At 30.0% G+C, this 17,933-nt stretch overlaps 1 protein-coding gene across 2 annotated transcripts; it reads left to right on the top strand.

Annotated features, from left to right (window-relative positions):
* Nucleotides 1-1,183: 1,183 nt before the first annotated feature.
* Nucleotides 1,184-13,273, top strand: LOC131951297 (gamma-glutamylcyclotransferase). Of its 2 annotated transcripts, none has more exons than XM_059313661.1 (4): nucleotides 1,184-1,325; nucleotides 10,097-10,368; nucleotides 12,260-12,408; nucleotides 12,627-13,273. In XM_059313661.1, the coding sequence occupies exons 2-4, from the start codon at nucleotides 10,249-10,251 to the stop codon at nucleotides 12,919-12,921; spliced, it is 564 nt and encodes a 187-aa protein (XP_059169644.1). In that variant the 5' UTR covers nucleotides 1,184-1,325; nucleotides 10,097-10,248; the 3' UTR covers nucleotides 12,922-13,273. The 2 variants fall into 2 exon arrangements, with proteins under 2 accessions (XP_059169644.1, XP_059169643.1); XM_059313660.1 differs by lacking the exons at nucleotides 10,097-10,368; nucleotides 12,260-12,408; nucleotides 12,627-13,273 and adding exons at nucleotides 5,749-6,072; nucleotides 6,205-6,350; nucleotides 6,472-9,122.
* The last annotated feature ends 4,660 nt before the right edge of the window (nucleotides 13,274-17,933 follow it).

Consider the following 17,933-nt stretch of genomic DNA (forward strand, 5'->3'; position numbering starts at 1 on the left):
TATATATTTTCTATATAAATTATATAAATTTCATTTCGTTCGGGGGGGGGGGGGGGGTTTGCCCCCCCGAAGAGATGCCTGGAAGAAACTCAGATCCTGCGCTTAATTGGTTTAAACTAAATGGAAAAACAGACTTTCTCATTTAAATAAGCTATTTTAGGTGTCATCCTTTTTTTGGATGGTGTCACTCCCAGGCCTTGTGATATTATGATATTACTATAGTATAGATAGGCCTATGTATATTTTACACATTACATAAATAGATCTAATAGTCAGAGTTTATTCCAGGCATCTCTTCGGGGGGGGGGGCTCTGCCCCCCCCCCCCCCGGAGAAAGTCTACCGCCCCCCCCCCCCCCCCCGAACGAAATGGAATCTATATATATATAGTAAAAAATACACTTTTACTAGCATCCCCCAAAAATATCAAGTGCCCCCCCCCCCCGGAGAAAAAAAGTCTGGAAGAAACACTGCTATACTTACACCATCGAATAGGAATCGTATGTACTACTATGTACAGACTTAGTTCGCGATGTTCTGTATGGAAGAAGTTTTAAAGCCCTAATTTTGTATTTCTTATAAATATACGTGAAGAAAAAAAAGGTTTTTTAAAATTAAAATCACTATTGTTTTACTGTCAGCATGTGACTTGGAAATTTGTTACGTCCATATAAGTCTGAGCCCAACATTTTGTGAGGATAATTTTTAAAGGGCGTGGTCGTGGGAGTCTGTAAAACCCGTTGGATTAGCGTGACGTCATTATCTCCCTCCCTCATTTTAGCCTAAATAAAAATATTATTTAGCTTTTTACAATTAATTTGGCTGTGATGAATACTGATGGTGTTTAATGTCATTCTGCAGACAGTAAAAACAATATGTATAAAGTTAATAAGCAGACCGCATTTTGAATCACTCTTATATTAGTGAAGTATAAAAACGCAGACTCATCAGGCTGCAGAGGATCTAGAATCTAGATCTATTTTAATATAAATAAAATGATTCAGCAGTTTTTCAGTACAGGTACAACACCAATTTAATGTTTGTAAATGCTTAATAACCAGCAGCAGCTTAATATTTAATACAGACTTGGAACATCATCTATAAGACTGATTTTTATTTTAAACAGTAATTATAATCTTAAAGCTATTAAATGAAATTTATTATTCACTTGAAGTTAAAGGTTAACTGATAAATTCAAATAAAATTTGGCTTCCTTTCATTCATTAACCTGGTCACACAGGTGAACGACCCTGACAATCACAGAATCAGCTGTGATGTCAGAAATACTTTCCAAACTCTAATTTTAAGTACCCAAGCTCTCTGAAAGGTAAATAAATGTATTTGCTTTGTTTATTGAAATAGTAATTTATAGTTAATGAATTAAGATTAGTAATTAATGGTGATTTATTTCACTAATGAATCTTGGATAATTCTCGATCAATCGCTCGGTAGCAAAGTTTGAGTCAGAGTGGTTGAGCTCAGGCTCAACAGTCAATTTGTGACTAATGACTAATTTGAGTTTGAGGAAGAAATATTTTTAAAAACGTTAGGCCTAATTTTAACTTTATTTATCGGGTGAAAGAAAAATTTCAGTTGATTACTATGAGGCCTATTAAATTATTAATTAAATAATTAAGGCTGGGCATATGGGCATAGGATAGCCATCATACTACTAATCGTCTAATACTATCATAAAGTATCATACGCCTGGCCTATGTTAAAAACTAATAGGCCTAAAATTATAGATTAATATTATAAGTAGATGTAGATCTAGATTAGGCCTAGTTACTAGTGAGTAGGCCAACTAAAAAACTAGATCTATGATTGTTAATTTAATTTTGTTATGTTACATCTAGTCTAGTAGTAGTAGGCTATTTTAATTTTTATACACTGACTATCTTTTCCTCTTACTCCTACGACCTACATCTACATGGGCCGGTACATACATTAAATAATAGGCTAATTAAATATAATAGGCTGCTAGGCCTAGGCCTAATAAATATTAATTATTAGTGCCTAAATACTAAATAGTTGGCCTATGATACTAGTTCTAATAGGCCCCTAATGATTTAAAATTTAAGGATCATCCATTTAATTTAGGGCCTATGGAATTCATGAACACCAAACAATTTTTACTTAGGCCTAATTAAGACTATATTAGACCCCTATAGTCCAAACCTGTCTACACATGTCCACTAGACTATGTATTTTAAGTAAAGTTTCCCTTTCAAACCTGACGGTCTATGGGGCAAGTGAAGTAGAGTTCACTTGTTTCCGTGACCTTGGCATATGAAGTGGTCAGCACTATGGCCTTTACTTTCCCTAACATGAGTTAGGTACCCATCGGTGTTGGGTGGACTCAGGTACGGCCTACTGACTAGAACCTGGATTCGAAGTCGAGACTTACGGGTTAGCAGTCCAGCTCTCTACCGCTAGACCACTCCGTCCCATATGTATTTTAAGACTAACATTAATTTTAAGCAAGCTTGTTTTTGTTATGATTACTAATGTTCATTTTATTTTTCTTATGTTTATATTAGGCCTACCTATAAAAAAGAAATCAATTAGGCGTAATTCTAAAGCTGTCATTGTAAAATATGTGGCCCATCCTATACTATACCAATAGGTATTTAAACAATAATTAGGCAGAATTTTTTTTTACTCCACTCAGTACTACGATAGCAAAACAATAATGAATATTGCTTGTTTAGGGGGCCTATATTATTTATTTTTTATTTTTAACTCAATGCAATAAGCCCGCTAGTTGGTCTGGGGCTAGTTCTGCCAGATATTCAAATGGTTGAATCTAAATATTATCCAGCCATAATTTCTTCTCTGGAGTTATTTAAATTTATAATTTAAAAAATTAGACCCATTCTTTATATGCCTTATTTAAAATTGTGAGTTGTCTTTTGAACAATGATGTTTAATTACATTTTTGAATAAATTATCTTTGAATATTAAAATAAATAATAAAGCAGTGAAAGAATGTAAAGAGTATTGCAAATTAATGTTTGGTCTAATTTAGATTAAATTTTTATACCAATTAAAATTAGGGCCTACTATCCTGTGCTTTTTACATTTAAAATTTATTAAGCCAGAAGCTAGTAGCACAATTCAATTATTAATAATGAATAAGATATTTAACATATAAACCAGTATCAATAATATTTTAAAAATCTAACCTATAGGCCTAATGCAAGCATTTTTTAATAAAATTTTTTTAGTGTAAGTAGGTAGAGTTGATTAAGACTAAATGGAAAGAAGCAGATTATTATCAAATAAAGAATATGTCTATTTCATACACAATAGATCAAGCTCATTTATACTTATACGTTTTTGCATTATTACAAAGTATAAAGCTTAAGTTAGGTTGTCTAAACATATATTAAGAAAAAACAGTGTAAAATAATTTCTAGGACTTTTAAAAAAATTGAAATATATACCCAATTATAGCCTATCCCAAATTGATTTAATAATAAACTTAATAAGTACTTAGGTACACTTAAAGTGACACTATTAATAGAACTACTTGAAAGTAAAATAGGCTCCACTTAATCAAAGTCAGAGTGGTACAAGAGTGCACTTTCTTTGTCTAGGGTGTAGGCATGTAAGAACATTAAATTCTCACTCCTTTGATACACCACCTATTGAAGTATTGCTTATTTATGTTGTAATAGTTATTTATTTAATTTAGTCTATTGGTACACAATATTTAGTTTAACTCAATTCATTTTATGTTGTATGGGTTATATTCTGTCTTTTGTTTCAAAAAATGCATGCTGTTATTATATTCCAAAGCTTGTCTGTGAAGATGAAATGTTAAACTTTCTCTAGCTGATTGTTAATGTATATTACCTAAAGTAGTTATCAATAATGCATTTAACACCCACTTAAGTCACCCCCAACTGTAAAGACATTATAAAGGTTTTTTTTTTTGCATAAGCCATGTTGGTTTTTATGTGTCCGATATTTAAACTCCTATTTTTAAAGTTTGTAAATCTTCAGTTTACACAGTTAGTTCATAGAAATAATAATTTTATGATGGTAATTTACCCTTTTGCTGCTGTTCATACTTATGTCACAACACTTGGGCCCTTTATGAATCTGACCTCTTTTCACTAATTTATCACAATTACCTCCTTTTATCTTCTTCATAATTGTTTAAATATTTAATTTACAAAAAGTGATAGCTAATCTTATTAATTAAAGCAATTCGTTATGAAAGATTGTTTGTTTGCTAATATCAAAACATAGTTTTTGGAAAAGTCTATGGGGATGTATAATCCATTTAGTGGAATGGTCATCATACATTTGTAATTTATTTTTAATTCAACTTTTCTTTAGGCACTAACCTGTATGTCTCAGCTTTTCTTTTTTATTGCTACAAATGTTTATTTTGTCACCTATAGCATGACTAAACCTAAATAAATATGTAGGACCTATTTGTATGTGTATATATATATATATATATATATATATATATATATATATATATATATATATATATATATATATATATATATATATATATATATATATATATATATATATTTGATTATGATTCTTCTGAGCCAACTGGGGTTATTAAAAATAAACCATTGTGTTACCTGTCAGCTGTATTCATAAAAATGTTGCCATAGTTTTTATCTGCACCACTTTTTTGTGCCAAGACCTAATTGGGTCTCAGCCAAGGTGTTTATTACCAACTTCTACACAAAGCTTACTTTTCAGTTTTGAAAACTAGTATAAATGTTTATTTTATGGATTATCGATTATGGTCAGCAAATTTCTTTTGGTTGGGATGTATTGTAAGAAAAGAATTTTGAAGTAGCCTACATTTGATACATTGTTTTTTTTTAAATTTTCATTTAGTAAATTTTTATTTTTTATATCTCAGATGTAACCTACCTTGACATTAAAATATTTTATTGTATATTGTGTTGATATATTATTTTGAAATGGATGATTGTGACCATTGTTCCAGCCCACTCCACATAGTATTTTTGTAAAATACATAACCTTCTACAAGTAACTATGACCCCAAAATATATGCTGCACACACTTCTGTTCCTAAGATGGCATGTTGATTTGCCTGCTGTCTTTTCCTTTTAAATATTTTTATAGCTCATTGTTTAAACACAAAGCAACCAAATGACCTACCTTATCGGTGTACTTAAAAGCAGTGTACTTGTAAAGTAAATAATTCAAGTCAAGAAAGTATATGAGAGTAAGATCTTTAAAACAAATTTATTAATTAAAGTTAAGTCTGTTGGCTTAGTTACAGTTATAAATATCTTCCCAGGCCAATCGGTGGCATTGGGGTGTTTACTGGTCACATTATCACAGTGGTGGGTAGACATATCAAATGAATAAGCAACACAAGTATTTTACTTTGAATTGCATCTTAAAATAAAAATAAAATGATTAAATCAGATATCCCCTTTTCCCCCCCACAAATGTACTTGTAACTTCAAATATCATCATAACACCTTTTATGTGGACAGTTCAACAGGGATGACATTTTTTTTTGTTGAAAAGCTTCTTTTGCATGATTTTAAAACATTTATGTGAAATTTAATAAAATCAGATTAAAAATCTTCTTTTCCAAAAATTATTTTAATCTTTGGAATAAAAATGCTTGATCTAACTCTAACCAAGCATGCTGGAAATATATTTTTCTGAGACGACAGAAGCCTTGATGAACATCAGGGTAATCTCGTCATTCTTACTTTTATATATTTCCTCAGGTTCCGGACCCCAAAGAACTGTCCATCCATCATACCCTCTCCTTCTACCATTCAACATTTAGTCAGGTCAACATATTAAGCAAATTATAATTTTTAACCCCAACAAAGGAGTTTAACTGAATGCCTCTCCACTTAAAAAAAAATCTGATAAATGAGTCCCAGCTTCTTCTATAGAAAGGTGTAATTAAAAACTAATAAAATAAAATGAATGGAGCACTGAAATTGAACACTTTCAAGTATTTTTCTTATGGCAGCAATTTGCTAAGAGAGAGAATCCTAATCAATAACCCAACAGCTGAAGTGTATGGCACTGGCAGGCTGCATGTAAGTAATGTGCATCTAATATTTCATAAAAGCTTACATTTTTATAGCTAGTACAATTTTAAAAAAAGTTTGGTGTCATATTTAAATATATGCATTGCCAAAAATTTAATTGAAATTATTTTTTAACTGCAGGGCTACCACTTAATGTTTGACACACCATTTGGTTGTGGAAAGAGTAGATGGTATGGAGCGGCAGCCACTGTCCGTCCTAAACACGATAGTTATGTTTATGGTGTTATTTGGGACCTTGACCAAGAAGACATGGAGAAACTTGACAGGTAATACATGGTGGTTTATTTAACAGTTGAAAAGATGTAACTTCTCTTGTTGATCCTTCTAAAAATTGTAGCATCATGAAAACATTGCAATAATTTTTTTTGAATGTTTTTCTTATTACAGCCAAGAAGCCTATTATAACCCCATTGAAGTGCTAGTAGAAGGAGATGATGGAGAACTGGTCTCATGTAGGACATATGAGATGCAACAGAATACTACTGGATATGGCCTACCAAGCCCACATTACAAGAAGGTATTAATTGAAGGAGCCAAGCAAAATGGATTGCCAGATGAATACATTACTTATTTGGAAAGTTTCCCCGACAACGGTGTCACTGATACCCCACCCAATTACCGTAAAGTGATGGATATGCTTGAATCCATACGTGCTGAAGACTGCAACAGTGAATTGGACAAGTTTAAGAAAAATAGCTCATGATCATATGCTAAAAGAAACGAATACATTTATTCAAGAGTAAAAACAAAATCCATCTCCTTTTCTAACCATATTGATTACCTCTTTAATAATATATTCTGCATATTATAGAATTCAGCATCTGTTTTAAATACATCATATTCCAAAATTTCCTTTCAAGTAAAACAGTGTAAATGTGTTAAAATGAATTTTGTGTAAATTATTTAGAGTTAGATTTACAGTACATTATCACATACATTGAAAGAATTTTTTAAACTATTGAATTTAGTTCTCATTCATATCTGTGCAATTTTGTTATTTAGTGTAAGGTCAAAAAAATCTTTCATAAATCTAACATAAATTCTACATTAAAGGAAAAAAGTGATATGGATTAATGTAGGCAAATATTATAATTTGTTTTAAATTTTGATAAATAAATCCATGTATAAAGCTACCTTATCATTTTTGTTAAGATGTGTTAAATAGTGCATTGTTTGCTCTTTACTTCTATATAGTATTCCTGATGTACTAAGTCACTAGAATTATAAAAATACCGGTGCAGATGTAATATGTTATACAATTTTTGCAGCTTATTTAAAAACACTTTATGACTGACTTTGAACACAAACCCTTGTTAAATTATGGTATTTTAGTGACAATTATTTGTAACACCTATACTACAGTATTTTTTTAAATATCATTGCATATTTTACCTGTATATCTTTTATTTATGCATTGGTAATTAGTGGTTGTCTTAAAACTGAGATAATTTTAGTAGGCCTACCTGTAAGTTTTATATTTAAAGCAAATTTTAGGTTTATAATACCCTGTTTATTTAGTCTGTGATCTGTAAACATGCACCATTTTCCCACATGCACATTCTCTATTTTCTCACTTTTATTTTCTTATACTATTCAGCTTTCAATTTTTAAGGGATACATGCAACATCTCCACATTTGATTGAATTCCTGAAGACATCGGGCTATTTCCCCCCTCCCCCCCCCCTTTAAAACAACTAATCTCAATTTCTATAAAACCTTGGAATAATTACTCAGAAATTGTTTAAAGTATTTATAATTTTGTTTGCAAGTACTTTAAAATGGTTTTTATCTGTGCCTTCATAAAGTTTAATAGAACAGTAATGTTTTATAATCTTTTGCTAATGGAAAGTGAATCCCTTCAACCTTTCAGCTAAGTTGGTTTTTTTAGTGTTAAGCATCTCATTAGTTATTTTTATTAGTTATTATTGCACAATTCTTAGGAATTTAAACAACTGTCAAACTAATTTATTGCAGTATATTTATATTTGTTTAAAACACATTATCCTAAGCAATTAAATTATTGCAATCATTAAGAACATATCTAGCAAGAATACTCCTTGTGTTTCACATACCACTGATGTAGTTGTCACATTTAGATTAAAAGCATTTAATTATTATTAGAAGTATTTCCACAGTTAATTTTTATTTAAAGCTCTACATTTATCTCTAATCTGCTAACTGCTGATAACATTTTATTCTTTAATATTGGTTGTAATACTTAAAATTGAAATTTTTTTTTTTGAAAAAAATGTATATTTTAATTATAAAATTGACTTTGACACCTTGAAAAGTTTCAAAATTTATTTATCGAAAACTTATTTTATAACATTTTATTTAAACTTTTTGAAGAATTGAGGCCAACAGAACATTTTAAAAGTACAATAAAAATTCAAAGATTTTAAACTTTGCTTGAGATATAAATATTTATATATTTCATTTTTTTCTTATGGCTTTTTACATTTAATTATATATTGTAGAGCTCACATTGAGTTCAGAGAATTTATAATTTTATTTACACCAACTTAAAGTAACATAGTAATGACAACATGTTGTCATGTTACTTTCAGTTTTCTTGATGTGTAAAAGTGTTCATGATATTACTATTTTATAATTTAAAGAGTTGCATTTAGATCATACTGTATTTTCTGAAGTAGAACTGGCAAAACATGCAAAAAGCTATACTTTTAGATTTTCAATTAGATATATCAAATATACTGTTAGAATCTGAAACATTAAACATTAAAGTGTGACTTGTATAGTTAATAAACTTCACCATGTCCTTGGACAATTTATTAGCACATATCAAGCTTCTAAGTTTTTACTTGATAACATGTTCTGTGATATTAAATTTTCTATTTTGAAAGTTTGAATATTTTTATAGTAAATAAAACAGACTGTAAATGAATTAAACAAGTTGAAAAGAACATCCTTTCAGCACTACAAATTTATATGAAAAACCTTACAGCATGACTAAAATGTAGAATTACAGAAAAAAATCCATGTAGTCTGCAGAGTAAAGTGAGATATACTAGTGTTAGAATGGCAGCAAAAAAACAAACAAACAAAAGGCTAGTATCAATACAGGTTCACACTATTCCACAGTTGAAGACCACAGGGGATAAACCTCAGTTGTCACAGTTTACTACTTTGCAGAAAAATGAGATTTTGTGTTTGAGATCCTTTGCTGTTCCATTATTGCATGATTTAAAAATCCTAAACATTGAGGTGGTTTTACACGTTTATATTGTTATATATGATAGATGTCCATCAGTTCCACATGAATATGACACTAACTAAAAAATTTCAAATAGTGGACGTCTGTGTTTTATCCCATGTGGTCTTCAGTTTCATACAAGAATTCAGCATATTGTTTAATGAGAGGCTAAAAGTTAAATCTGGGTAAAATTGTTGATGAAAGAAAAGAAAATTACAATGACTAAATATTTTTAAAAAAATTGTGTTACTCAGATGCTTGATAATGATACACTTGTAAAATTATATGTAATGAACAAAGCATTTCTTAAACTAAATGGTAGGTGAAATTAAACCACATTGAAAAAACTAATACATGTCGTTTTCCTTATTTTTATTAAAATCAAAATCAATCCAGGAAAAAGATCAACCCATAGGTTACAAAAATATTTTAAAACTTTGTATTCTTTCACCAATTTTAATTTTGAACTGTATCTTCTTTTTGTTTTTATCTTAACATTTAGATATTGTTTTACTTGGTACCTTGTAAATATTTCTTTACTAAATTCAATTGGAATTGAAGTATAACATGTGTAATAGTGTACTTTAAACCCTGTACCTCAAGCTGACCATGTAGAATTTTCAATGAGTGCTGTATATTCTACTCTATATACATATATATTTATGATACAGGCTTAAAAATAAAATTTGCTAAACCAAAGTTTTATTTTCAAATTCTTTCTTTAATTTACTTGATTCTAAACTCATAACATGTGATGACTTGCATGCTAACCTTAATTTTAAAAATTTTTCTTCATAGCTAAGTACCACCATTCACAAAGCCAAAGACTTGATGCAGTTTCTTGCTGACTTATGCTCGTTCAAAACCCTGGATGATAAACTTGAAAATTTCTGGGTTCAGCTTATTTTTATTCTTCCTTTGAAACATTTTGGAACCGCAATTCACTGAAAATGAATGGTGATATACACTACAGCACTTTTTTATACTTCTCCTATGGCAGCAACTTAATGAAGGAAAGAATTCATATAAATAATCCTACAGCAGAGATTTATGGAGTTGGGAAGCTGACTGTAAGTTTTTAAACTTATTCAGTTATTTTGCAATAGGATGAGTCTAGTGAATGTAGCATTATTCAACCTATGTAGTAGTAGTGATGTAATACTTACTTGACAGCCAATGTCTCATGAATACAGACATCTGTCCCAAGTATACATATGCTTGGTCATTTTTGTTACATTATTGGTGAAATTAATGTTAAAATATTATAATAAACAATAACTCCAAGCGCTTGACAACAAAGAGCACATTGATTTAAATCATTTATTAATAGTTACTTTTTGCATTACAAACAAGTTTATCTTACTCATATTTCCCCTTTAAAATTTTTTTACTATTAGATACACTTTTTATATACATATCTTTTTAGTCAAATGTATGAAAAAAGCCTTATCATTAATGATGCATTTTAAAATTGAATCAAACCTTGATCACCCTTAGAGTGTAAAGCTATGCATAAGTTAATGTCTGAAGCTTGAAATACACAATTGTCAATGACAATGTCGGAAGAATGTAAATTTTTTGTTAATTGGTCAGTAAATTCATGAACTGGCTGGGATACCCTTGTAGGTTACCATCTTGATTAATCTGGTTTTGGTTTAATTGTGAGTAATGTATTGCGCAGCTCATGATAAAATGTTTTTGACATTAACCCTCTGTAAGCTACCCCCTTATTGAAAATACCTATGTAAGTTTTACTATGTAAAACTATGCTAATGAGAAAGAGGGGTGTTTGTTTTATATGTGTTTGGTGTAATGAGCTGACAAACCAAGAGGCAGACGGACCACAAGGCTGCCAAAGAAAATAACCACACCCTTGTTAGTTTCCAAATATCACAAAATATTGGTTACTACTTTATTTGATAAACCTCTCTATAATGATGAGGTGAGACAATCATTAAAAAAAAAATCAAATGCTGTCTGTGTAATCATCTATGTGCAACAAGACAAAATGTTCAATAGACAATGTAGGGGTGGATGATATCCTTATAAGGTGAACAATAGGGTTGAAACGGCTGCAGATGTTGGAAATTGGAACCATCTTTCAGTAACAAAGAATACCAAATGAATAAGACTGCTCAACACCTTGACCAGACTTCGTGATAGTTATTTAAATTGATTAGGTTGATTGTGATGTCAAAAAATTTTGTAGTTTCAGATCTTGATGATTATTAAACATACAGTTTGCTTTGACCATATCATACTGTCTGAAATGAAATAAGTTTTAACATTTAATTCTCATGGTAAGATTTAGGGACATTATAGTTTCAAGACTAAAAATTGTTGAAATTATAACACAACATTGATTAAAATTTTAGTACAAATAAAATAATTTTGCTTGTCACTTACTTAAGTTAATACAGACCGAATTTCATGATCATAATGATATGCTATCACTTAAAATCTGCTGATACTCTTCTAATTCGGACATTGATCTGTTGCCCTTGGCCAGTTAATGAACTGGCCAGCCAACCAATTTCTGAAATGTGCATTGGCCAACTTCGGGCTTTGGCTGTAACATATACATATAGAATCAGATTGACCTCAATTAATTGTAAGAGACTAATTATAAAATAGTACATCAATGTTATGTGTATTGTTCTTCTTTTTTCTTAGAAGTTTGGGAACCCAGTACATCATTAGATTATTGATATATACTACAAAATAAAAAAAAAAAACAACAGCAGACTGCCCTGTGATTACCTGCGTGTAAAACAAATTGGCTAAATTATAATAAGTAGTAAACAGCTAAAATCAATTTTAGGATTGAAATTGACCTACATTGCACCTATAGATTGCCTATTTGTAGTACTTACGATCATCATTTGATGTACTAATAGTCTATTTGTAAGACAGTACATTGTTCTATGATGTATCAATAATATCTATTTGTAATATTTGTAGGGCTGGAAATTGACCTATGATGTACCAATAGATTATGAACCAAGTCTGTGGTATGGGGCATCTGCCACTATCCGTCCAGGAGGACCAGATGACTATGTTTATGGTGTTGTTTGGAAAATCAAATCTGAAGATATGGCATATTTAGACAGGTTGGTTTCAGTTTTAAATTTACAAAACTCTCAATACATGTTCATCATATTCATGATAATATACTAATTAAAAAGAATAATAAAACTAGACAAAAGTATTGTTTAAATACACTTTAAAGATTAACATTTATAAATATTATAAATTGGCTGTTTAATTTTTATAAAAATCTTTAGCATGGGATTAATAAAGCAGTAACACATGTTTTACCTCTAAACAGTCAAGAAACATATTATCAGCCTATTGATGTTCTAATTGAAATGGAAAATGGAGAACTAGTCAAGTGCCGAAGTTATGAGATGCACAAAAATACTTCTGGTAACCACTTGCCAAGTCCTCACTACAAAGAGATCATTGTTAGAGGTGCCAAACAAAACAAACTACCAGAAGACTACATCCGCTACCTCAAGAGTTTCCCAGACAATGGGCTATCCTCTCCACCACCAAACTATCTGAAAGTGATGGATGTGGTCCAGAAATTGGCCAATGCTGCCAAGAAAAACAGTGAAAGTTAACCCTTGTCTTGTTTTAAAATAGAACCCCTGATTTATTGAGTGCTAAGTTTTATTTTTATTTATATTGTATTCCTCAAAAATTATAATGTTAATATAGGCATCTAACTGTTCTGTTTCACTAATCAGTGCCTCATGTCTAACAGAATTTTTTTTTCTTATTATTATTTTTTTTAGATGTTACTGGAATTTTTTCTTTCTTTTTTTGCTTTTATTTTAAATAGGAGAATTCAATGAGTTATTTATAAGGTTTTATGTATCTATATGAGAACCCTTTTTGCTTTCAGGATATCATCTATTTCTTAAAATTATGTTTATATTATAATAAAAAGCACCATGAATATAAAAAATATAGTTATGGAAAAATATCTAAATTAAAGTTTAGATCATTTTATTTTTGTGCGTGCTTCAACTTTTTATAGAGATTTTAGATTTTTAAGGCAGTTATGGATATTGTATATTTTTTAACCTCTATAAAAATATAATTTTTGTTTTTGTCACATTGAACTCAATCTATTAAAAACAATTTATATTATATAAAACCTTTCAATGAATCTTCTATTTTTCTTCTGATTATAAATTTTTAGATAAGTTCAGGGTATTTTATTTGTTACATTTCAGCTAATACACATTGCTTACTTGTTTGTATTTATATTTTTCAGATAACTATATTTATTACCATAGTTAGTTAGAATCTGTTTTATTCCCTCAAAGACTTTTGAATAACATCATTTTTATGCACATAATTTTTTATATTTATCCTTATGTTTTTAGAATTAATTTAAAAAAATCCTAGATGACTGGTTTAAAAGTAAATTTTTACATATGAAATCACCTATTTTTTAACATTAGAATGCTTTGTTAACATACTGTTCCTAGAGTTACTGGTATTTTAGTTAATTCAGTTTTTAATTGTCTTAATGGCTCACATTTTAAACTATCAAAATGTGGTTTTTAACTGTAGAATACCTACATGTGTATTTTTTATGCACAAAGCCATATACATTTTTTTGCTATGTGGTTTATATTGTATAGTTACATTATTTTAAAAAAGTTTTGTAAATATGTAGGTCTACTGAAAATCAAATAGTTTTTACAATTTTTTTCTTTTTGTATAATTCACTTGGTATAACTGGTTGGATTTTATAATGGCTATTCAGTTTTATCATAGGTTTGGGTGTTAACTCATTGATTAAAGTATTGATTTGGTGTAATTAAATTAAGTTTTTAAAGTGTCATTTATTTCATCAGTGATTAACATCTTTTATTTTGTTACATTTTTTTTCTCTTGACTAGTTGAATAGTTATGCAAAGTATTTCAGTATAGAATCTTTGCCTTCCTGAGCACCAGTCTTGTTTGCTGTTGTACTTTCTAACTGTACATAATTACTGGCTGTTATATAGGTTTTTATAAAAATAGTTTTAAATCATTAAAAGGTTTTATGTTAAACATTTGTGTGAGAAATCAAACCGTTTTATGGGTGACAATTATTCCATAATAATTTTCATTTTCAAATATAGTGTGAAAATTGTGTTAGTTTATATTTTGTAATCAAATATACTCAAACCATGTATGAAAGTGTCTCAAATTTAATTATAGTTAATTTATTTGAATATTTTTAATTTTTTTTTTAAATGTTGCAATGTCAAAACATGTGAACAATTTTTTGAAGATACTGTTACAGTCTGTCTATATGTAGAAACTAGATGGACTCTATTTAGATCCTTAAATATTTCCATAGTAAATGTTGAAACATTTGCTGTATCTCATGTTCTGTTCTTAACTATATACATTAGAGAATAATAATTTTGTAATACATCTATAATAATAGTCTTTAATTAAGGTAAGAAATTGCCCCTTGTAAAAAGTTTTCAGATTGTTAAAAATTTGAAAATGTTGGCCATTAAAATTTTGACGTTATTTTTTCCAGTTCCATTAAACTTGCATTTTGTAAAATGCAATTTTTTAATGTTTAGCCCTTAGACCAGTAGTTTTTTTGAACTTCACAGTTGTCTCAATGAATATTTTGAACATTCTATTCATATTAGGTAAAAGCATTAAAAAGCATTTTCTGCTGACATTCTTTGTCAACATTTAGCAATAAAAGAAATTATCTTCCAAATTTGGCCCCTGAACAAGAGCTATGTTTTTATTGTACAGGGATTACTGCCATTCATGAAACATCCATTGTTGTGATTGTGAGCAATGTTTTAGCCTTTCTTGCTCAATTTTTTATAACAAACCTCTGTGTTGTAATGTCTCTACTACCTCCAATTTCAGCTATCTTGAAACCACACTTTCTTCCATTGGTGTATTCATGTGTAAACTCCTCCACCTTATTCCCCAAGTTGATAGATTTCAATATCACAGCATTATGATAATACTTTATCTGGGCATCTTACAATTTAAATATTTTAACAGATTAAAAAAATGAGTGTATTTTCATTCATTTATTTAGTCTTCTTACCCTTCTACATAAAATTCTGTTGAAAAAGTGCCTAACAGTATCTGTTAGCTTCATTTATGAGAGTATTAAGGACCTTGCTCTGTCAGCCCATTTAAACTTATCAACAAGAAGAGTTCACACTAAACATGCTAGATTCTGTTTAATGTTCGTGCTTACATGTTTCCCATTTTTGTCATATCCTTCTCAAATACATGTTTCCCGACTATAATATCTAGTTACAATTTTCTCAAACCCAACTATTAGTACAGTCAATCCCTAATTAAATGGCCATATTGTTTTAACTCCTTTTTTTTAAGCTATATATGTCTTATTACATTATGTGTAAAGGTAAACAGAATAAAAAAATTAGTCCATAAAAGGCAGGCATTTTTAATGATGCCACCAGAAACAGTGTGTATTGGCAGGCACTTTGTGAAGATGCAACCAGAAATAGTATTTGCGGGTACTTTGTGGAGAACAAATGCAAGTGTTTGTTGACATCCTAAGAGCATGTTAGGGTTGATGCTCATTTCTCTAATATGGCAGCTACTACAAATGAGTGAATGACTTGCAATTTTTTAAACAGTTTAATCACTGCCTGGGTGTAATTAGCTATGTGTATATTGTATATTATGGACAAAAATGTAGTATTGATAGGTAAACAACAAAATATATTCTCTTGTGGGTGTAGTCATGAGTGGTTTTGTAAACATGCAGGTGAGAATCCTGAAGTAAAAAAAACAAACAACTAAGCCATTTTAGTTAGAATAATTATACTACATTTGTCCTCTTCTCTGTTTACATTTTGTAACACTGGCTGTTTGTGTGCCTCAGTGTAATATCAACCTGCAGAATTTGTCTGAACGCAACATAGCAACTGTCTAGGTTGCTGTATCTGTCATGAACAGTGATGAAGGTGGGGGTGGGGGTAATTATTCTCCAGTGTATGTTTTATATGTATCTATATATAATCTATATATAGAGAGACACACACACATACAATTTTTTTTTGAGACTATAGACATAAAGTAAAGCGTCATGAGTGGTCCGTAGCCATTAGCTAGAACATAAAGGTAAACAACTTACATTTTGGGTGTGCATGGTATATAACCCCTACCTCCTAATACCTTGCCTACACCACTGGTCATGAACATTTGTTCAGCAAATAGAAATAGCCTTTGGCTGATTGTTACACAGCTCTTGTGATCTCTAATACATACTCTAAGCAACCATTGTTATTATGAGCACTTTTATGTTGATATTCTGAGTTTACTCCAGAGTCTATTCCATTTACCTGTTGTATTGTAAACATTTTGTACATTGCAAGTCTTTCAGTGTTTTTAAGTCAAGATGTATTTCTATTTCGCCCATTTATTTTTCAAGCAGGAGTTTATTTTCCCTATTTCAAAGTGATATTATTCTTATGTAAAGTACAGTATCTAATTTTAGGAGTGTAAGTTTGGAATAAGAGCTCTTGCTTGAAAAGAAAAAAAAAATTAAATTATCACTATCCTTTTTTTGGGTATTATTTTAAAATTAAGCAAAACCTGTGAACTCCATTACTTTATCATATTTATTGTTATGTTGATCTCTTTAAGTTTGTAGATTCTTTTATTTCAATATGAGCATTAGATGGTTTGAGCACTCTGCCAGTATGCTCAATGGCAAATGTGATCCTACAGAATCTCAACAGCAGTGGAAGAACCTCACACAAGCATGTTTTATCACATGGGGTGTAGATTAGTAGGCCCATTAGAGAGAGTGGAGAATTTGATTCTAAAATATACCCTACTAATGAGTGCTATCAAACTAATTGTCAAATTCCCCCATCAATAAAATTGAAACATATTGTTAGAAACCCCATCACTAAATATTCACTCTGAAAAGTATTGTTGGCATACCATAAAAAGTCATTAATCACTAGTAACGTTGTTTCACACTTGTAACATTAGCAATGAACTTCCTCTGAGTTTATCCTGAACTAGTCATCCTAAGCTAATTATTGTACTCTGTATACTAGTTGTGTACACTTGTCCTACTGATCTATTTACTTCTATTTTCACTGTTGTTTCAGATCATTATAACTCAAATAATTTTTTCTTAAGTAAATGGCATATTATCACATTAGTGTAGTTTTTAATATTGTGTTTATTTATATTATTTACAAAAATGTAAGAAACATGAATGATGATTAGGTTTTGTATAATTGATTACCCCTTTAAGCAGCTGAAGCTGAGGGGGTGGGGTTAAGCTAATTCTTAAGCAACCAGTGGTGTAAAACCTTGGTGCTACACCACTTTGACAACTGGGATAATTCTGTATGGTACTTTTTTACTTAGAAGTCAAATACAAGCGTTAGCTTATTAATGTGGCTGGCTTTACTGAATCTTTCTGTGATCATAGGTTAACCAGTAAAGTACCCTGTGTTGATGTGGTAGCTATTAGGTTGTTCTTAAAATATCCAAGCATCTTATTAGGGTTATCTATGGGTTAAACAGTTAGGTACCCTGTGTTGATGTGGTAGCTATTGCGTTGTTTAAAAAAAATCCAAGCATTATGTTTTGTTAG

Source organism: Physella acuta, unplaced genomic scaffold, assembly GCF_028476545.2.
Source record: "Physella acuta isolate Inbredline_101_S28 unplaced genomic scaffold, ASM2847654v3 ptg000806l, whole genome shotgun sequence".
Classification (NCBI taxonomy): Eukaryota; Metazoa; Mollusca; class Gastropoda; family Physidae; genus Physella; species Physella acuta.

Coding starts and splice junctions, on each gene's coding strand:
- LOC131951297 (XM_059313660.1), top strand. CDS start 5,953: ATGAATGGAGCACTGAAATTGAACACTTTCAAGTATTTTTCTTATGGC. Junction 6,073..6,204: donor ATGGCACTGGCAGGCTGCAT/GTAAGTAATGTG, acceptor TTTTAACTGCAG/GGCTACCACTTAATGTTTGA. Junction 6,351..6,471: donor GACATGGAGAAACTTGACAG/GTAATACATGGT, acceptor TTCTTATTACAG/CCAAGAAGCCTATTATAACC.